The 22,529-nt window shown below is 41.4% G+C and overlaps 1 protein-coding gene across 1 annotated transcript; it reads left to right on the top strand.

Moving 5' to 3' along the window:
- The first annotated feature begins 9,966 nt into the window (after positions 1–9,966).
- Positions 9,967–22,285, top strand: rab4b (RAB4B, member RAS oncogene family). Its single transcript, XM_031296711.2, has 8 exons — positions 9,967–10,186; positions 13,340–13,420; positions 14,632–14,746; positions 15,052–15,114; positions 16,919–17,073; positions 17,270–17,365; positions 17,986–18,165; positions 19,986–22,285. Exons 1-7 carry the CDS (start codon positions 10,171–10,173, stop codon positions 18,102–18,104), a joined length of 645 nt encoding a protein of 214 aa, XP_031152571.1. The 5' UTR covers positions 9,967–10,170; the 3' UTR covers positions 18,105–18,165; positions 19,986–22,285.
- The last annotated feature ends 244 nt before the right edge of the window (positions 22,286–22,529 follow it).

The raw sequence follows: 22,529 nt of genomic DNA, 5'->3' as shown, positions 1-22,529 counted from the left end.
CATGCTATTTGTGACTCTTGGCAGCTCTCCCCAGTCACGTGTGCGTTGTTGTTTTGTGGGCTTGAACTAGTAATTTCAACAAAATGTGTATTTTAATTCCAAACTTACTCACTTTCACACTGAAATGCTATAATGCATCTGATAACAGCATGCTCACTATGAAATTGTAGACAATGAAGTGGATTCAAAATCATAATAGGTTTTTGGGGGTGGGTTGCACTGGCCAGTTTAAATTATTGGGAAGGTTGTAACCTCCCCCCACACATCCCCCCTGTAAATACGCCTATGATCACAATACAGAAAATTTGAGCTGAAGGTGTGTGTGTGTGTGTGTGTGTGTGTGTGTGTGTGTGTGTGTGTGTGTGTGTGTGTGTGTGTGTGTGTGTGTGTGGTGACATCATGGAAAGTGAGTGCTGCGCAAACAGGCTGCAGCCCCCAGGTGGGCTCTATGATTAAGAGATTACAGAGGAAATGAAAGAGCTACACACACATGCATACCCATGTGAAGATGCAATAACTAACCAAGCTTTTAATGTGTATGGATGTCTAGAAAAGTAGTGGAAGGTGTGTGTGTGTGTGTGTGTGTGTGTGTGTGTGTGTGTGTGTGTGTGTGTGTGTGTGTGTGTGTGTGAGTCTAGAAGGTAGAGGAAGTTAGGTCACAAGGGTTGCCTGTCCTGGCCGGCAGACACTCACAGCTCTGAGTCAAGAATGGAGAGAGCTGATTCAGCATGGCTACAGGCAAACAAATCCTACAGTAAATAAGCCTCCTCCTACCTCCATTCATCAAAACACCTTTCACAAGAAAGATGCTGTCTCCACCTGACTTTCCTAAGATTTTTTCCTCCTTGACAGGATGAAAAATTAAGGGACCCACCCAGATCTGACCTTTTCTACCTGAATGACTTTGTTCCATTGTATGAAGATGAATCATACAGTATGCTGTGGGCTCTGTTGCTATTAGTTACATGTGTGCAGTGATCAAAGAGAAGAGCTTACACAGTTTCCACTGCAATCACAACATCAGAGCGATATTTGGCTTGACATCTAATCAATACCACATTTACACGGGAAAGTAATTGTGCTTTCGTTTTCGCTTTTTCGCTTTTACAAGCAAAGAAGTGGGCATCTTGTGAGGTTCACTCCACATGTTCTCCATATGTTCTCATATTGTGTACTGTAAGGTAAAGTCACACTTTAGGCAGAGAAACACCAAAAGGTTCTAATCTCTTCAGCTGCTTGACGTGGGAACGCGATCAGCAGCTCTGCACTGCTGAAGACTCCCGCTGAGAAATCCCAGCTGAGGTTATTTGTTTATGCCTTGAGGTGGAGGGTGGGGAACAGGGAGGGGGTGTTCTGGTGGGTGACCTTTGCCTAAAGGTCTGCTTTTGTCTCATGAGCGGGTTAATCAGAAATTAAATGTGAATATGTGAAACTTTGTGAGGAAAGTGGATAAAAGTAATGCAGAGATTGGTAAAATTGTAGCGGGATGAATGGATTATAACAAGATCCATGTTTACACTCTTGTGTGCAAGAGACTGAGACATTGTTGTCATAGTAACTAAAGAAGGGATCGGCTAAATTGCCACTTTCCGAAGCAAGCTCAAAAGGACTCCTGACCCCCCAACTCAGCCTCAAAACTTTGTCACTTCCACAAAAGATAATCCCTGTGCTCCATTGTGTCCTATTCAGCCACTATTCAGGCCCCTGGAGGTGAGCCACTCAGAGCAGTGTGGCCAGCTAATTTAACCCCCGGCTTCTAAGGGCCTACTGTTGGACCAGGCTTTAACTCTATTAACTGAGAGTCCTTTGAGGCAGTCAAGCCAGCCCTGACCCCTCAAGAAAATGGGTCTTTATAAAATTATTGTGGAAAATTGTGTCAGAGAGGCTGAAGACTGAGGGGTTAAGCGGGGGTGGACAAGTTTGGACAAGTTTAACCTTTTAATTAAGGCAAGATGACAAGTGTGTTGCTAATGTTTGCAGTAGGGACGTGAGGCGGAGAGAGAGAGAGAGAGAGAGACAATGAAAAGGTGGTTAAAGAGAGGAGGTTCAGCAAACACACAGAAGCACACTCCTGTTGGAAATGAGAGACAGTTTTGTTTGCACAGACCCCATCATTTGAGGTGAAGAGCAATTGGAAGTGAGAGGACATAAGGACAGAGCTCCAGCTGGACTCCTTCAAACACAGAGGACAAACCTATCATCCACACCCACAATATGGTGTTTTTATTTTTTATCCTCGGCTGACCTTAGAGAAGTGATCCATGCTGTTAAATCATGTTGTTTAGACTGTTTTAATTCTATAGTCCTACTTCTGTCCCAGTCTGAAGTCTTATTTTCTATAAAAAAAAGACATCAAACCTAAGCTAAAAATTCTGTATCAACATACTGTATACATAAATAATACTTTTCAAGTCTTTTGTTGACCAAATTGACTCTCAAGCACGAGTTTTGTCTAGCATGATAGAGCTAATGTAGGCGGGTCGCTTGAACTGATGAACACACAAAGAGTTATCGGCCAACTCTGCAATTTTGTTTACTTACAGAGCTTTATTGTGACTTTGTGCTCATTGTTTTGGTTTTCCGGACCATAACTTTATTGCTTTGGTACACTTTGCTCATTTTTTGACAAAATATATCCAAAACCCACTTACTCTACCTGCTCTGCAAAAAACAGCAGACAGACCCTTTCAGACAGAAGTTAGCAACTACCTGGTGAAAATAGTGGAGCCATTTGCCGCTAATTTACTTTTATTAATTTGAAAACAATCCACATATTAATGTCTTTATAATAATATATTTTGGTGAAATTAGTTTATTTCTTTGCAAGTTCTGTCATCTGTGAGTTTGTATGTGGGGAGACAGATGTGTGTATATATGAGTGAAGCACGTCATTGAAAATAGGACTTGTACAGTATAGACTTATACGTTATTGTACTTTGACAATTATTCATCTTGACAGGTGTACTTGCAAGAATAGCATACAGTTTGTCATATACCAGCTACACAGTGACACAGTGTACATTCCTCTGCGTGAGAAGAAAGGAAAAGAGTAGAATAAAGAGAACGGCAGCATGAGGCGGGGCTGAGTTTGTGTTTGGAGCTTTTCGAGGGGATGTGGGATGAGAACACAATTAGAAGAGCTTAAGGGAGGGCAGCAGAGGAAGCAGAGCAGCGGAGAGGGAATGAGGGTGAGCCACACCCACCTGCACGAGCAGTCCGACCAAAGCACAGGTGTTGTACACCTGGCCCTTTGGGTGTCTATAGATTAACCTGCCTAACTGAGGTCAATGACCCTCTCTCCTGTTACAAATAGAGAGGGGGTTTTGTGACGTGGAATTAGGACACATTAGCAGGTTCAGGCAATTAATAGCATCTCTTTTAAGTTCACAGATACATGTATTACATTTAGTCTCTAAAATGTATAAAAAATAGTTTAAAAAAAAGTCATTTAAAAGGCCCAGAAGAAATTTACAATGATATAATACACATGAGATCAGTCTGTAATACACTTGAAAGCAGCAAATCCGGCATTCTTGCTCGCTAATCTACTCATCTATTATAAAGTTTAGTTGTCTGTTTGATTTTATTACTGTATCTCTTTGATTTGTGGATATATGGGTGTTGTGGTCAGTGATGTCATCCATTATGGCATCTGACATCATTGTGTTTTTGCTCTCTGACACTTTGCTGCAGGCCAAGGGCATGCGTGAACTTGCAAGAGCACATAAGTGAACGCCACAACTTGGAGAAGGGCTCCTGTTCGCATACACACTTTTGGATTTTTGGACAGACACGTTTCAGTGATCTAGATTGTGCTCGTTGTCCTGGGCTTTGTATCCGCTTCAGTTTCTGTTTTAGCAACACACGCTCATTCAGATGTATAACCGTTTAGAAATTTACTACTATTTGTGCATCATTTGTATTTCTTTCATACAAATAGTAGCTAACCATAGACTAAAATATGCAATTCAAGTTGTCTTTACATACAACTTTAAATAATTAAATAATTGTGTGATTATATGAAGAGGATAAATTATCAGGCTTTCTGACAGGTGTCAGAGGAAGGGAAAAGGATAGCGAAGAGTTTAGCATATGTTTGTGCCTGAGGGAGGTATATGAGAATGTGAGAGATAACCTCTGAGATAGTAGAATTAGTGGTAAGAAAAGCAATTCAGGGAAGGAAAAGATAACATCAAAGTCACAAATTGAGTACCTAATAATTAGGCTGTTTGTTTTTCTTCTACATAGATACTATATATGTATTCAGGAGTGAGAGATAGTCGGTAATGAGGCTTTGTGGGCAGCAGGGATTTCCTCCCTCCTCCTTACACACACACAGAGATACAATGTAAAGGAAAGAGCCTTTTCTTCCCAGCACCAGCAGCCTTTGTGTACGTGCAGTCTGGCATGTCCCTTGATGTTTTCTGGAGGGGTCTTTTCACTTAAGCATGTGTCGAAAGATGAACTGACAATCACATTAGCAGAATACCCCTAAATGAAGAAATATGAGTTCTTCTTATTTGCAGTGCTGGAGCTGAAAAGAGAACAAGCACTGACAGTCACCTACAGAAGATGTGGCGCCTCTGGCTACTCTTTCACTTTTTACCCCCGGGGATGATCTTGAATTCCACACAGTGCGAATTACATCATGCAAGGATTCCTTAACAAGTCACATCCAGCAGTGATAGCAGATGATAAGACCTTCCATATGTCAATATGTGTCATAACATGAGGCAAAAGACAGTGATTGATTATTTTAATGGGGCCACGAAGAAGACAGAAACACATCAGGGCATGTTGCTTTTTTTGGTAATGTTTTTTTTTTATTTCAGCAATAACCTTTGGTTGATGATTCCAAGCTTTTACGCAACTGACTGATGTGACTGATGCAACGTGTGAAAATAACAATTTGATGTGAACTTTTAAAGAGAATGCATGACTTGAACAACAGGAACCTATGGCAGTAACATCCTGAATAAGACATTGTTGCATTGTCTTCTCTCAGGTTGCATTTACTTTTCTTCATTGTTCCCTTTCCCTCCACCAGCAAATAATTCTCTCAGCCCAACTAAAGTCTTCTACATTGCTCTTTTGAACTTTCATGTCTCATTTTGACATTAAAAAAATGAGCTTTCTCCAGATATAGAATGAAAACTTTGTGAATTTTAGCACGAGTGATTGTGAAATTTATCAATGAAAGGTTAAGGAACAAATAAAAAAAGATGGCAGATATATTACTACAGAAACTAAATGGATTTTAGCCATCATTCATTTTATTATTTATACCTTTTTCTACTATGACATGTACAAAAGTGACGTGTATTTATTTTAGTCAAGTCTAGTTTTAATGTTTCTTTTACACATTTTACTCCAAGTGAAAACAAGCCTTGAAGCCTTCTTTCCGCCTCCAAACAGCTGACAACAAACAACATTTGGCTGCCATCCTTTTTTTCCTCCAGGCTGTGTGGCTGTGTGAAAAGTGGAAGGAGAACAAAATTGGGGGCTTGGAGGTGAAGAGAGGTGAGTTTGAGCACTGACAGCAGAGGATGTATGGAGGAGGCTGCTGGGGTTTAGATAGCGATCTGCCACTAGAGAGGTCAGCAGGATTATTTCTGTCAACACAGTTAACATACAGGTGAACAGCAGCTGAAACTATAGTCTCAAAAATGACTATAAAGTTAAATCGACACCTATTTAAAACATTATACAACATTATAACCTTCATGAATGTAGGATTTGTTACAGGGTTGATGTATTAGACCGTGTTAGCTTTAGTTAGGTGAACCTAATAAACTGGCAGTATAGTGTGTATTTCAGAAATGCAATTGTGCTCACATTTCTTTACTGTCATTTTGCCAGTAAAGCAAAGTAAATATGGACAAACTATGTGACTCTGACTAAAAAGGTTCGTAAATCCTTAGTTCAGTCATGTGGAATGGATTTACTATGTGAATATTGAATATGCACAGAGTTGATATATTTATTTGGCATCTGGGCTCCACCCGCGTCACTTCCCTGAAGAATACAACAAGCTCAGAGAAGATTTGGAGTGACGGTAATTAGTGATATTGCCAAGCACACAAACCAACTGAACAGAGCCAAGAGCTCTAGTCATGATATTCATGATTTGTCCAAGTAGTCACCACAGACACAAGCTGCCAACAACACAGACAGAAAAACTCTGCTTTCGGCTACTATTCATTGGTGATCAATAGAGTGGGCAAACAGGGGCGTTGCACAAAATTCTGGGCCCTGTAGAAAGGCATTTTCTATGGGCCCCTCCTCGCATCTACAGCTATTCATTCCAGCATCTTTTTGGGCCCTCCTCACATGAGGGCCCTGGCTACTCAGTCCCCTTTTTTCCCCTGGTCCGACGCCTCTGTGGGCAAAGCTTTGACAACTGAAAATGGCCACCCTATTGCAAAGAGTGTGTTGAATATTTGTTGCAGCAAGCAAAGTATATGCCATGTGTGAATGTAGCAGTACAACTGGTCTGTCTGATCTAGCTTGCAGGCTTTGCTCCATTAAATGTTAACCCTTCAGCATCACCTTGGCTTCCGGAGCTGTGTATGTTATGAGATGCCTGGGTTGTTGCTGTTTTGGGTTTGCTTGGGCCCTTGAACTCATTGACATTCTTCTGTTTTCTAGGAACTTGGTCTCACTTCAGTAAGTAAGTAAGTAAGTAAAGTTTATTTCTATGGCACGTTTAAAAACAGCTCGCGCTGACCAAAGTGCTGTACATAGCGCATTAGCCACAGGGTAATAAAATAAAATAAAATACACTTACAAATCAGTGATTTAGGCTAAAACAACATCAAAAGACAAACACTTAATTACAGACATAGCAGGATAAGACAATTGAGATGCCGGGAAGGCCAATGTAAAATTGTGTGTGTTGAGCCTGGCTGAATATTACAATTGAAGGGGCACTTCTGATGTCAGGTGGCAGTCGGTTCCACAGCTGAGGGCCAGCAACAGAAAAGGCTCTGTCACCTTTTTGCTTAAGCAGAGACCGTGACCGGACTCTCCATGGCCACCTACAGAGTGAATCAACAATGCGTCGATCAGTTGAGTCTGTAGATGTGTTCACTACTAAATCTGAAAGATATAAATTTATTTTTCATGGTGTGAAACTGACAAATACTGAGTTACATTAATCACACAGCAAAAATACCCTTGTAGTTGTGAATGTCCTTGTCTGCCAAGTGAAAACCAATAGGTCTGTGGGCCTCTGGGTAGCTTGTGATGCCTTCGTTCTATTTTAGCTCACCCTGTCTGCTGTGGCTTTAAAGTAAGTCACCTTTTAGCATGTAACCTTCACGTCAAAATGACTTATTATGGGGGAACTGGTCGACTTCTGTGAACTATGGACCTCCGCACTAAACCAAGGCTGAACTCCTCAACAAAATACAGTCTTTTTTTTCCTTTTCTTTCCAAATCTTGACCCTTTTTATAACAAGTGTCAGAACACAGATATGTTTAATCTGTGAAGAAAAATATAGAGAAGTAGCCAACCCATTATGGTTTATTTATTATTTATTTGGTTTACTTTATTATTTATTATTTTCATAGATAAAAATGCAGTACAGTAGGAAAGTCAAATAGTCAAATAGGCCGGGGTATCTGCTCTAAATGTGTGGCGGCCTACAGGGGTTTTACTTACTTAGGCAGTGCAGAGTCAAGTCCAGTGAGGTTGGATAGAAACTGACGCGGATGCTCTGGCGTGCAAACAAACATTTGCACAAGTGCTACTGTACAGAGTAGGTATGCACATAAATACACCCCCTCAGTCTGAATCAGAGCTGTACTGTTCACTCTCACACACATAACAGTCTGTCTGAGAGCCTCATTCAGTTTTTGACAGTTGGGTTTTAGATCTGTGATTTTTCAAACTTCAGTTGCTGCAGTCACAGCGCCTCTACATGTGAAGTCTGCCAGCTCGAGTAAATACAAAATTCTTGTACTTGTTTCAACTCAATGCATTCACACCTTTTGGCTATGTTTACACCACAGTGTGTCTTAATAGCTCTTACTTCATAGAATGCCTTTGTGTCTGTATATTAAACCGCATGGCGTCAGGCATCCCTCTGGTTTACTGTATGGCCTGTGACTCAAACACCTTTATATTTACAGTGATGCCAGCCAACCGCAGAGCCCACCTGTCTCAAGAAGTGATTGACTCAAATTTTCCTCTGGAAAATGACTCATTGCTAGTTGTAAACATTGTGAATGTTGTTGGGTTTATGTGGGGCTTCCCCGATGCGCTCATCATGAACACATTTGTTTTGATCTGGGATTGAAGCTGTCTGGACTCAACATGAAAGGGTCTTATTTTCTATTTCTACGCCCCCCCCCTCCCTTCATAGCTATTTTCTTCTTTACATGTCTTTCTAAAAGCCTGTGAATCCAGAAGGCGTCTCTGCTTTTAGTCTGAACTGTTAGTGACAGGATAGTCCAAGGTCAAAATCCCCAAACAACCCCTCACAGACACACACACACACACACACACACACACACACACACACACCTTGTTTGCCCTGCAGTCCAAACAAATATCTGCTCTGATGATGACACCTGCAATGGACAAGAGGACAAGAAAGATGACAAGAGAGACACAATGAACACAGACAGCCACAAAGGTAAGCAGAGCACCTAACGGAAGCAAAAACCTCCCTCTTTTCTTTCTGCCTGCTGCACACCTTTGAGGCCAGCCTTTCTTGTAGCCCACCTTAGGAAAACATCCGTGCCCCCACACGATGCTGAGCCTTGTGTTTCCTTCTGTCTTTAATCTTAGTGAAAAGAGCTTTTAACAAGGATAGGGAGGATGAGGGGATGTACCAAAGCAGAACAAAGGCAGGGAGGAACTGGGAGAGATTGTAGCAGAGTGGAAGGCTCTGTAATTTATCACCTGTTGCCCTTGGGCAGCCCTGCACTCCACGCCCTGGGCTGTGCGTGTGCGTGTGCGCAGAAAGGTGATGAATGATAAAGCAAAGAACAAGAAAACAGACATTCCTCAGTCCTCTAAAACCTCAAACGACATTGCTTTGAGCAGTTATTTTCAGGGTAAAAGTAGTCATCTGCTTGCCAAAGACACCACATTTACTGTATGCATAACTCCCTTTACCACAGATTTTGACACTACATGTTTGTGTGTGTGTGTGTGTGTGTGTGTGTGTGTGTGTGTGTGTGTGTGGGAGGGGGGGGGGGGTAGTACAATCAGAATGGGTAACATGTATCAGTTTCCATGGCAGTTACATATAAGAGGACCTGAGAGAGGTAAGGCTGCAGAATAAGGCTTCAGTAGCCTATCTAACCAGGTTAGACTACACTTTGCTGTGTCTAGAAAATTCAGGTCTCAAGTCCCTTATCTTAGCCTGCCACCTTGTGGCTAGACTGTATACAGACATAGGCCTATAGAACAGAAATACAGTAGCCTATTAACAATGCTTGACTTTTAGACTATAGGCCTTAATGGAAATAACCGAATCAAATCATTCTGAATAAAGACTAAGCTGCTTTGATTGACATTGAGAAATACCGCTAATTGGGCAAATACTGCCTTAACCAACTAATGCTGCCTTCCAGTTCTCGAAGTGAGCACTTTATCTGTACTGAATAATACTCGCAAATTTAAATTAATTAGCGACAAAACCAAATTCTAACTGAAGCCTAATGCAATAGCCTTTTGGTATCTTTCACTTTTTTTTAAATTAACGGGAACACACTTTTGACAAACTGAAGGAAACAAGTGCGAATGTATTGATACATTAGCCAATTTGACTAACTTTCTATTTAAACTACAGGGGCATTTACGGGATTTTTGACAAATATTTAAAATGTGGGGCATGTACAAACCACAACTCATTTCTATTCCAAAGAAGCCCCTATTGATTTTCTACTCCACTTTGTCGGGTTGGTCGTATTCGTGCTGCTCAAAATTCCTACACGGCCAGGAACACACGAATGCGACGAATGACGTAGGACGCAGCTGCCGTGTTGGTTGTGGTCGGAGCCGAGCTAGTTAGTAGCTAGAAAGGAAGGAATCAGGAAATCTCTGGCATCGTAGATAAACACCCTGAAGAGGTGTGAACCCAGCGAGCACACAGCTGTCACAATACCAAGAGAACAGTAAAAAGACCCGATTGAGTCCTTCATACAGCGAGGGTCAACATGTCTGAGACATACGGTATGTTTATGCGGGCGGATAGGCTGTAGTTTCATGCTTGCTAGCTGTTAACGTTACATACACACTGCTCTGTGGTGTGATGAGACTGACTGGCTCGTTGCTAGTTAGCTAGCTACATGGTTAGCTGCAGGCTGCCACCTCACCATGTCTGGTTGTTTTGATAGTGATAACCAACATTTGATGCTGCTGACATTTCATTCAAAGAAACCGGTGTATTGTAAGTGCTAACGTTACGTGTGTATTACCTGACACCTCTGTCCTACGATGGCGGAGTGCATTGCTTCCTTAAACGGCCACGAGCAAAGAGATGGTGATACATTTCTAGGTAAAAGTTGGGCAAACTTTGGCACAAAGCTTCAGTCATGTCGATACATGAAGTATGTGTTTGCAGACGCTGTGGTAACCTGTGCATATTGAAATTGAAGCAGATTAGGTGACCTTACAAGCTGCAAGAATGTTGCATTCAGTCTTAAATGCTGTGTATTTTGTAAGAGGTAGCTCTTAGCTACAAGGCCTGTATGAGGAAGTTAGATAGCTGTGGCTAAACATACCTCGGTTACCTGTAGGCTAGAGCAGCAGCTGTTACATGTCTCAGTAGTTTTAATACCACATCTTTTCACATCCTGAATCCATGTAACTTCACTTCTGTCTGCACTTCAGCCAATCTACATTACAAGTTCATGCTGACAGAAGAAATGGTTGCACCTGTCTGTGATCAACTGACATTATGACACACGACCAGTAACGTTACTACTGACAGAAAGTTATTACTATTAATTCAACATGACTGCCTGATACTATCAGTGGCACAATAGGCCTGACACTGTAGACCCAGTTATTTTGAAATGGCACACCATCATCCTCTCCTCTCTCACACACACTCTCTCCATCTATTTCTACTGGTACCCTGTCTCCTTCATTCCTTGTATAAAACTTTATCCCATTGGGTCGTATTCAGGTAAAAGTGCCAGCGCTAATGGTAGCTGTAATAGCCTTTTATTGATTTCTGTCTCAGTCTCCTGTGCTGTCTCCTCTCGTGGAGGGCCAGTAGTGGAACTGGCAAAAAGCAATGTGAATACACAGTACACAAGTACATAGCCAGGTTTAATAGGCCCACAGTGAATTCATTAGTTTTGAATTAATTTGGTATTTGGTCCGTATGGCACTCTTTCAGTAGTTTATCTTGTATAACAGAATGTGGTTTATATAAGAATATAGAAATATAAAAAATATGATCTGGCAGTTTTTTTTAAATATCAATGCAATTTTTTCAGAGCAATTTTGAGTCCGACGGACACTAATTTTAAAAAGCAAATATTGGACAATTTGTTAATCGTTTATGGACAACTGAGCTAACCTATTTTTTATAATCCATATTGCTTTATGTAGGCAATATGTGAGTAGATACTGGAGCTGCAACAAATGATCATTTTCATTATTGATTAATATATCAGTATTCTTTTTAATTAATGGCTTAGTCTATAAAATTTCAGAAAATAGTGAATAATGTCCATTTTGTATTTGATGTTGGCCTTTGTTACATATTACTTTTTGTATCATATTTTATTACTTGTGGAATTAAATCTGATCTCTCCAGTTTATCTCTCCATATTTTCCTTCTGTCTTGTGCAATAAGGCAAACCTCTCATGTAACTTCAAGTGCAAATTACCTGTGCACTTTGTCATTCGATCAGAGGACACATCAGACATAAACCTAGGTAGATCTGGGCCTGAGTGTTTTAAGTGTTATCACAGTGTAAGTGAATAGAGATAAGTGTTAGTCTGTTCCCTCAGGGGTTATTTAATATTGATGTGTAAAGAATACAATAGCCTAAAAGGCTGCTGTTGAGAGGGCAGTGCTGCATTCCTCCCCATTGCTTTGACGTATTGACAGCTTGATTGTTGTATGCAGATCTCGCATGGGAATTATGTGATGTCTGGGAAGATGCTGAAAAGCTGAGGCAAGCTTTTAAAACAGAGCTGTTAGCTTTTGATTCTGTCAGTTGTGCTGTCATGACCGTTGACAATGTGTGGTTGTAACACTGACTGCTGTTGCAGAGGAAAACTGTAAGTGCATGTAGGCTCCTTTGCTTTTATATAGCAGTTCTGTTACCGTGAATTTGACCTCCAGCTTGTGTTGTGTTGAGAAAACACCCGCTTCAACAAACAAAGGTGCACCATAAACTGAGCTAGTGGTGGTGTGTGTTCGCCGATGAGGGTGGCTCTAAGAGCACTAGCATTAAACGTTTAAATGCCACACAGGAACTAAAGATCAATCTCATCTGCTCCTCTGTTTTTACTAAACTACTGTTTCTGTTGACCTTGGGTGAATACTCACAGGATGTCCACCTTGCTGGTAATCTCAACAGTAGTCCCTAATCATTTGCAGGCCAGCACAATTGCACACTGTCTTTAAATTCCAACTGACGCAGGCTCTCGGGAGGAAAGGTGTAGTTTGCAATCATTATTTGCACTTACAGTCTCGGATTTCCTGTCATACTTTTACTTTCTTTCTCTGCATTACTCACAAACACAAACTCAGTTATGATTCTCACACATATACACACGTTTATTTTCTTCAATCACCACATTGTTTCATATCTAGTTGGAACTGAAGCCCAGCCTACGTATGTAAATGCCCCCTGCACTATCTTTGGTCATAGCCCACAAAGGCCGTCTGTATTGTGAATGGCCTTGCACGTCAGGGGCCCGAGTCATTTGGGCTTTGAATCATATGCGTGGGTTGGGTTGTACTCTCCGGAGTAAGCGCCCACTCTCCACAACAACATCTGTACAGCCAGCTGGCTGTGGTCATTCAATCCCTGCGCAAGTCGGTTAACCTAAGCCATGTTCAATAACTCTAACGCTTTGGATTTGCTCTAATGACGTCTTCAAACACAGTCATTTTTCACCTCAGACAAACAAGCATATTCAATCAGAATCATAAGTAGCAGGTTATACTGATTACATGCAAGGCTTTGTGATTAGTAGGCTAATTTGAGGTTGTTGGATGCTGTCCAAGTAGAAGCTCAATGGGATTAAGAGGAAATCTAAGGATTGTCTCTGAGGATCGAAGCGCAAAGAGCAGCCGGTTCAGAGTCTCCCACGACGTCGGTGTTGCATTGATCTCTGCCTCCTCTCCTCTGCTTGCAGACTTCCTGTTTAAGTTCCTGGTGATTGGCAGTGCTGGGACAGGGAAATCCTGCCTCCTTCACCAATTCATTGAGAACAAGTGTAAGTGTTCCCTGATTAAATCTTATCAGTCACATCAGGTTTGCATTAGCGTGAAAACATAATTGTGCTATTACACAGACACACAGAAATTGACATGGTCACGATAAGTGTTGTTGATTTATAGAGTAGTTTCATCACACACACACACACACACACACACACACCAAATAAACCCTCTCCCTCTGTTGTGCGGTACACTGCTAAATATTTTTTAATTGTGTGTCTGTCCACATTTGAAACATTCACAGTATGTCATTATTGAGCCAGCCAAATATAACACGTAACATGACATAACCACCGTTCTCTGGCTAAGGGACCTACAAAGAAAGTACATTTTTCAATAAACAAATCAAATTAGTTTGAAGTTAGTTAGAATTTTCGGATGTGAAGGTGGGAATCTATAAAGAAGGGTTATTTTTTTTACTATTATTTATGTCTGTTTTGTTGTTTTGAAGAGGCTTTGTACCCTGAAAAAAAATTACATTTCTTCTCGGCTGTAGTATTTTATGTTTAAATTACATTAAAGTAACACTTACTGTATACTGCAATCCAGTAAAAGACCCTAATTAACAATGGCTTCAAAAATTGAGTTCAATCTACAGTTCTCTGACAGTGTCGATAAAACTGAACATAATAAGCTTCACAAAGTCAGGGTTTATTGCAGGGCTGTTGGATTGCATTAAATTGTGTCCATAACAAACCTGTAATTCAGTGTATCCGTTATATCAAAACATTTTAACTATCCATTGAACTTTAGAACTGAAGATGTTGATAAGTAAGCTAGTAAGTAGGTAACCAAGGCAGTACGTGCTAAGCATGTCTCATAATTATTAAAGCTAGTTATACTCACACACGTGCTTGTATTCATTTGATTAAACCCTGTTAAGTCCCTGTGCTGTCACTGGAGAGAGAAAGGGAGGGCAGGTTGACCGTGTTAATCTCATCTAGATTCCCGCTGTCTCTAATGTGGATGTGAGGCGTTGGAAGATAACAGATTAAGGTCTTTTCAACACACCAGCATATTATAGATTAGAGGAAAGATTTTGGGAGTGGAGTTGAAAGTGTCTCTTTAAGCAGCACATATCATTTTGCCAGGAAAAACAAAAAAACATAATGGCAGAACCGTGCTGAAGTTAGTTGTTCTGCTGTGCTATTACCTCATGTTCTCGCCCCTTTTCACTCTACCTCTTCTCTTTGCCTTCCTGTTGCAGTTAAACAGGACTCCAACCACACCATCGGCGTGGAGTTTGGTTCCAGAGTGGTCAATGTTGGTGGAAAGACAGTCAAACTGCAGATCTGGGACACTGCTGGGCAGGAGCGATTCCGGTAACGGTCTACAATATTTCCTGCTCCGGGTTTGGCAAACATTTTTAGAAATACAAGGTTAACATGAATTACTGAGCAGGCATGCTGTCTTTGGGCAACATCCAGTTTCAAACGGTTACCCACAGTCGCATGTGGAGATGTCGCAGTCTCTGAGCGGCTCCACTGGACTAAAAACTAAGTGTTTGACTAAAAATAATAGTTAAAAGCCAGAGGCAGTTTCTTATTAACCTTCCCCAGCCAACTTTCACCAGCTGATTGATACTGTGAATACATTTTTTTTTTTTCCCCCTGCGTTCTCTCCACAGTTCTGTTACACGCAGCTACTACAGAGGAGCAGCTGGCGCGCTTCTCGTCTATGATATTACCAGGTAAAACAATCCCTGCACTTACTGTCCTTCTACCTTTCCACAAATTAATTCTGCTGCAAACTTGTCTAACAGAATGAACATTTACAAATAATGTTCTCCATATTTTGGGATATAGACACAAGCACATTACTTCCATTTACCTGCCTGTCGCCCAAATGTCTCCCAAAATAATCAATAAAAACTACCCCGAAAACACAACATCATGGTTAGACATAGCACAGCAATGTCATTTTGATCCGTTGAAATTGGATCTGGCTGGACTTGAAATTTAAATGAACTGACCCATGAAACTAGTACTTCATTTTACTCACTTTATTTGTATGACCACCTTTTATTGTTGTTTTCAGTCTGTGAGGTGTAAAAACAAAAACAAAACAAAAAACACTATAGCGTGTTTATACCACCTCCAGAAATTGTGCAATTAGACAATTAGATGACTATGTACTGGGACCCACACAGTGAAATATGAATACCAGAACCCACTCACAGGCTTGGATTTCATAAGCTTTGTGTAGCGATAGAGGGGTTGTGAAATCAAGATGGAGTGAGGACAGTAATGCAGAGAGACCGGAATGTAATACAGTTTGTTTTAGTAAGAATGGATGTGCTTTTGTGGAGGGAGAGATGGAGCGCAGAGTGGCAGGAGCTGTAACATACAGGCATGCACTCTGGCAGGCAGCATCAGTCGGGGAAGCAGAAGTCCGTCACAGAAAGTGTCACCTGAGGGGAAAAAAAACAGGGAAAGTGGAGGGAGAAAACTGCAGGGGGGGTGGGGGTTGCATGAGGAGGAGGACGAGGAGATGAAAAACAAGGGAGTGAGTGGGCGATGGAGACATTTATCACTTCTCACAGGTGAAAAGGTTAGCAGGAAGATGGACACAAAAAGAGAGAGCATGTGAATCCAATTGCAGCAGCATGTGGATGAGGAGTGACGTCAGTCTTTGGCTGTTTGTGAAAGCAGCTGTTAAACATCATTCCGCTGACCCACACCCTTCTGCTCACCTCACTGGCCTAATGTTACCATGAACACCAGGGGCCTGTCTCCATGGTGAGCAGTGGCATCAACCCACAGAAGTTTCCATGAAAGTCCTGTGACTATCTTCGCTGCCCAACAGACCGCTCTACGTAATCATTAATCTAGTGAGCTGAGCAGGGAAACAGACTAGTTTCAGACGCCATACGTTTGATACTTTTTTGACTTACTAGTTACTTGGTAACTTGCCCTGAATAGTACGAGGGGAGGGGGAAGCACAAAGACAGAATAAAATCCACCCAGACATTTAACATTTTGATTGGTTTGGCAAGTTAGACACATTCTATTTGATAAAAAGATGGTGGTGTCCTATAACACTGAACAATTCTTCACTTTATATTTTGCACACAGTAACCCTTTGAGGACATGGTCCTTGTGATATATCTGAGATACTGCTACTTATGATCTGGGCAGCTGGTACAAAGTATTTTGTCCTTGAATGGAAATAACCTGCAGCTAGTAAGTTTTCATATATAAAGCCGTTTCTATAAAGGAAGAGGCTACTGTTTGAGCAAGGAAAGTTATACATGCATATTTGAGAACAGAAGTAAATTCAAAATTGAAATGAAATTGGGAATGCATTACTTGCAACACAAAGTTAAGAGTGCTTTAAAGTACCACATATACAAAATGTGTATGTTTCTTGGACCCTTGAGGTGATGCAGACACTGAAAATCATTTGAGCTTAACATGTTACAGCGCAATCTTTTACACCTAACAATAAACCATTGTGCCACACTATGTGTCCATCTGTCCTGTCCTGTCTTACAGTCGGGAGACATACAACGCCCTAACCAACTGGCTGACAGATGCACGGACTCTGGCGAGCCCCAACATTGTTATTATCCTGTGTGGCAACAAGAAAGACCTTGAAGCAGACAGAGAGGTGACCTTCCTGGAAGCGTCACGCTTTGCTCAGGAGAATGGTAACTGATGATCTCACTTTTCAAGTCTCTATCTCCTTTTATTATCCTTTTTGTCTGTATTCATCTGTACGCTTCCTTTCCATAATTTGTGCCACCCCATCCTGTCTTCTGTTTCCCTCTCTGTCTTTTTCAAACTTTCCTTTTTTCCTCCACCTTGAATGTGTGCTTCTTTTTTTGGTTTGTTTTACCTATGTAGAGCTGATTTTCCTGGAGACCAGTGCTCTGACAGGGGAGAATGTCGAGGAGGGTTTCCTGAAGTGCGCTCGCATCATCCTCAACAAGATAGATTCAGGTACACTGCTCATTTATCACGTGATCACTTGTAGATCTGCTAGAGTCCATGAAGCCCGTGGATCTGCCTTTAGTCTTACTATACCAGTCCCTCCAGAAAAACGTGATTATGCGATCGCATAATTCAATGCATAATCAGCCAAAGTCTGCATATTTATGCGGGGGCCTCATTTTTTTCAAATACGCCGCACTTTCGCCGCATAAATTGCCGATTTCCGCGCAAAATATGCAGGGCTTGCAAGATTTCATAATCCCCGCATTTTCATTGCAAAAAAAGTCACATATTTCTTAGTAGAAAGTTGAAAAATGTTGCATTTACTTCACACAAGAGCAGCCATTTTCCCCTGTTGCCATGGGAACATTAGGAAGTGACGTAATTACGTGACGTGAACATCATCGAAAAGCTGCAAACCCCGCAATGAAGCCATGATGTAAGTTCCCGCAATTTCATTGCATAAATATCCCGCATATTCCATTGCATTCTTTTAAGAAAACGTGCCGCATAATCAAGGATTTTTGCCCGCGACAATCACAAAAAAACTCAGCATTTTTCTGGAAGGACTGCTATACATACCGGTATGTCTGCATCGCTGACATTTCTCATCACGGTTCATTTCAAAGGTGAGTTGGACCCGGAGAGGATGGGTTCAGGTATCCAGTATGGAGATGCTTCGTTGAGGCAGCTGCGGCAGCCGAGAGGCACCACCACCACACAGAATAAGCAGCAGTGTAATTGCTAGGGATCGGGGCTCCATCCTCGCCTCAGCCCACAGGCCCACACAGACAGGACGCCCTCTACAGGTCAGTGGCATGTCATCAACTCAGACTGGTGGTACTTTTTTTTTTTTTTTTTTTTTTTAGATTATTTTTTGGGGGCTTTTGCCCTTTATTATAGAGTGAAAGTGGATAGACATGAAAGGGGGAGAGAGATGGGGGATGACACACAGCAAAGGGCAGTAGGTCGGATTCGAACCAACGCCGCTGCAGGACGCACGCTCTTACTGGGTGAGCTAGAGGCCGCCAGACTGGTGGTACTTTTAAAGGAGAATTTCGGTAGCCTGGTCCTACCAGACTCTTGTACATTTCATTTGTACAGAGAGTCTGGCCTCTCTCCATTGACAAGTGTTAACTTCCTTGAAGGCGGGTACTCTGTTGAAGTTTAAAACTATTGGATCTGCCCAGAGCCACTCTGGTTCTGCCATAACCAATCACTAACATTTGGTCATGACGTATGTCATGCGCATGTGCAACAAGAGGGGAGACCGACACCAACTATCGGTTTATATTTAGCATTAGCATCGCTAGCGTTAGCCTTAGCCAACTCCTTCACCACTAACGGAGCGAGCTGGAAAATCAAACTTTTCCCGAACCCCGTGGGGAGGAGGGTCACAACATCATGGCCACAAACACAACTCAGCAAAGATTGTTCTTGCTCGGGCTTAAACTTCTGGATATTCGGCAGCGTTGCCACAACGGACCGGAATGGCTTCGCTCGCATCTTTCTAGGGCGCATCCTCAACGTCATCGTTCCATGCCACTCCCTCTGTTCGCTGATTGGACTTACAAATATTTGACCGGAGAAAACCTAAGAAAACCCCGCAAACCCAGACGGAGTACTGAAGGGAAATGAAAATTGAGCGGAAGTAAGTAGGAGGGCAGAGCCAGGCTAGAATTTCGGTCGATTTCAACACGCAGCTCTGTTGTTTGTAAATTTGGAGTGCTGTCAGTAGTGAGAAAAACGAAAACAATCGGTGCTGCCTACACCGTGTTATCCTCCTGCTACAGTTTGCAGGAGGATAACACGGCAAATTTTAAACGTGCTTTTAGAATCTTAACATGTTCGAAATTCCTTCTGCGTGAGCACAGAATCTGAATCTGACTGCAGTAGATGTGAAAAAAATGCATGAAAGTTCTGCTAATTCAGCTCTGTTTAGTTCCGGTGTTGAGACGGCCTGACGAGTGCATAGGGACACAAACTACAACACTGAAAAGAGATACAACAAAAATATTTATTAATTTAATGATTAAATAAGGTAGTGTCTCCAAACTTACCTCAATTATAACTTGTCTCCTGCTAGTTGTACTACAGCACTTACCTTTAAAAAATAAGCAAATGCCTATTTTTGAAAATATTTTTTTATCTCTTTTCACAGTGTTGTAGTTTGTAGACGGTCCCTAAGCACTCGGCTTGCTGTCTCAACACCGGAACTAAACAGAGCTGAATTAGCACAACTTTTATGCATTTCGTTCCCATCTACTGCAGTCAGATTCACTGTGTTCACTCGGAAGGAATCACTGCACATGGGTAGGCACTTGTAATGACATTTCGAACATGTTAAGAGGCTAAAAGCACGTTTAAAACTTGCCCTGTTTCAGCCTCCTGGGTGCAAACTGTAGCAGGAGGATAACATGGTGTAGGCAGCACCGATTTTTTTCTTTTTTCTCGCTACTGACAGCACTCCAAATTTACAAACAACAGAGCTACGTGTTGAAATCGACCGGAATTCTCCTTTTTAAATAAGAAACTTTACCTCCTCTCTCTTTAAAAAAAAAAAAAATCAGTAAAGATAAGAGCATGTCAGTGATCACCTTCCCGTCTCCTTTCTCTCCTCCGGCTCCAGGTGTTTTTTGGTGTGTGGGACCCTTCTCTCTGCAGTCTCACACACCTTGGATCACCAGGATGAGTGGTCATGGAGATCACTGCAACCCCTGACCCCTGACCTCTGGTAAGACTCTGTACTTCTAACCTGAGGGGGGTCAGCTTTGCCCCTGTGTCTGGGCAGGGACACCCCTCAGAGTTAACACGCTGGGATCATAAAGAAGAGGAATCTTCACCTTTAAAAAATGGTTTCTCAGTGACTTACCAGACAGGGACGAGTCAAGGGTTGTGTGTATGGGCTGCCCTATTGTTGTTTTTATCTCTGAGCTTTTCATTTTGATTTGAATAACACCTATATGCTTTCTATGTTTGCACATCATTGTTTGTAAGTTATTATTATTGCTAAACTATTTTGTGCATAATGATTGTTCAACCTATCAGGAAAGGAATTTCATGATTAGTTTGGTCAGCGCTTTTAAGTTTTCATATTCATAAAGGCAAGCTTTTTATTATCCATTATTTGTTAAGATTTTTTAAAGTCATACAGGCCCAAATGTAGAGCCTAGTTGTTTTACCCACTCTGAGGTGTGTGTTACGTTGAGTAATTAAAATTTTTGGTTCGCATTCAAATGCACTATTATGACATAGAGTGTTGGCCTTAGTAATATACAGTACTTGATATTGTGGAGCTACAGTATATTATTCCTCGTCACCATGTCTCTAAACAGTCAAAGGGAACGGTCCCATCACTCCACATAGATGAGCCTGTGGGTCAGGTTTAAAGCACACACAAAAAGAGATTTAGCTCTTAATTTTACTCCAAAGTTCCCAAAGTCTGCATCATCAGACTTTAGCCTATGGTAAAGTCCCAGTGTCTCTGGTCCTATCGCAGTGGAAAGTTAAGAAAGGGTCATCAATCTTTGCAACACTAACACTGCCTTTTGACTCCTCCTGCTGGGCTTTTTTCTCCATTTGTTTTTGACCTCCTTTTAATTCAAATTGCACATTCTGTGTAAGGGACGTCACAGGAAGCCACAGTTGGTTTGCCTCAGTGCCATGTTTGGGGAAACTTTCATGCTGCCCACTCGGTTATCTCATAGAGGCTTGACACTGTTTAATCAAGCAATGGTTGTAAGTGCGCCTTGATAAAAGTCAGGATGCTGTTTTTAAACTTTTTTTGAGGTAGTTTTCACGTCTCCTTATCAAGCAGCTCTACTCTGCTACAAAATGTCTTTGAGTTAGCCGAGCCGACCCAGATGTTTTCTCCTTACAACAGACCCTGTGAGAGAATCAGGGAATTTCCACTAAAACATGGTTTCCTCTTGTGGTGCTGCGGCAGGAGAATGAAGTTGCGAGTTAATAAGTTAAAAACATCCCGCCCCACTGTTGAGTCAAAGGCACTGCTTCTGTCTGAACCACTGAGAGCAGATCATACTGACCCAGCCAAGAGGAGATCAAAACAAACTTATCCTCCAGTGTTAGCATATCCCATACAAACCATATGCGTTTTAGGTGAGCCAGCACACTGAATGGAAAAAGATGGTGTGCAGACATGAGATAGTAAAGAATATCAAGAGATTGATGGTCAAAGGTTTTTATTAGTTTTCATAAAATATTGGCATTGTGTGATAGTTTGTCTACTTCTGCAAGTGCACTTTTACGTTTGAATTTTGATGTTTTGTTATGTTTATATATGCTGCAACTATAGAATTGTACATTTTATTTTACTTGAACGGTATACTGTAATAAAGATTTCAATTGTAGATGTTATCATTTCTTACTAAATAACAACTGAGATTCTTCATTTGATTTCCTTGTTTATGCTGACGTGAGACAAGGCTGCTGTAGCAGTGAGAACTGCTGCTGTCTGAGCTTCTGTTTGTTTATTGCCCGCTGCTGACGTGGAGGTAGTGATGAAATATGTTCACTTCCTGAGCTGTAGGAGTCCGTCAGCAGCAGCTCTGATCACTCATATTCACAAGTTGTCATTTATATTCAGTTATCAAGTCCTTTTTAAATGGTTGAATGCTGTTGAACCAGTCAGCTTGCATTCATCTGTATTGTACAGTTCATAATAAGCAGTCATCAAAATAGAGAGAGCCATAAGAGCATCATTTTTTCACTTCCTGTCTAGATTCAATCATGTGGTGAACGCAATCCAACTCAGTTGTTGCTTAGTAACTGTCATATAATCAACCCAAAATACTACTGTACATCTCAAGTAACCTATACTGTAAATAAGATTGTCTATTTAGGGTGAGTGTTGCTCATTGATTGTAATGAATATGCAATTCCCAGTAAACTGCTTGTTTTTTCAGTTAATCCTCCCGTCTCCTGGATGGTAATGTTGATATCTGTGTGTTGTCTCGAAGTGACTATAGGTTCCTGTTAAAGAGCTTAGTTTGTTGCCCAAGGGAGTGAAAGTACATCCGATCCTGAATATAGGTAAATCTTACTACTTTTTTTTAACTCTCCTGTGAGCAATAACTTATTACACATCAGGTGTATAGGCAGCTGACTTAACAGAGCGTGAAATTTAACAATAGAGTCCAAGTACATGATTCAT

This window comes from Sander lucioperca, chromosome 5 (assembly GCF_008315115.2).
Source record: "Sander lucioperca isolate FBNREF2018 chromosome 5, SLUC_FBN_1.2, whole genome shotgun sequence".
In the NCBI taxonomy this organism is placed as follows: domain Eukaryota; kingdom Metazoa; phylum Chordata; class Actinopteri; order Perciformes; family Percidae; genus Sander; species Sander lucioperca.
Note: the sequence above shows the minus strand (reverse complement) of the source record. Positions and strands in the feature narration are given on the sequence as shown.

Coding starts and splice junctions, on each gene's coding strand:
- rab4b (XM_031296711.2), top strand. Junction 13,421..14,631: donor CCAATTCATTGAGAACAAGT/GTAAGTGTTCCC, acceptor TTCCTGTTGCAG/TTAAACAGGACTCCAACCAC. Junction 14,747..15,051: donor GCTGGGCAGGAGCGATTCCG/GTAACGGTCTAC, acceptor TTCTCTCCACAG/TTCTGTTACACGCAGCTACT.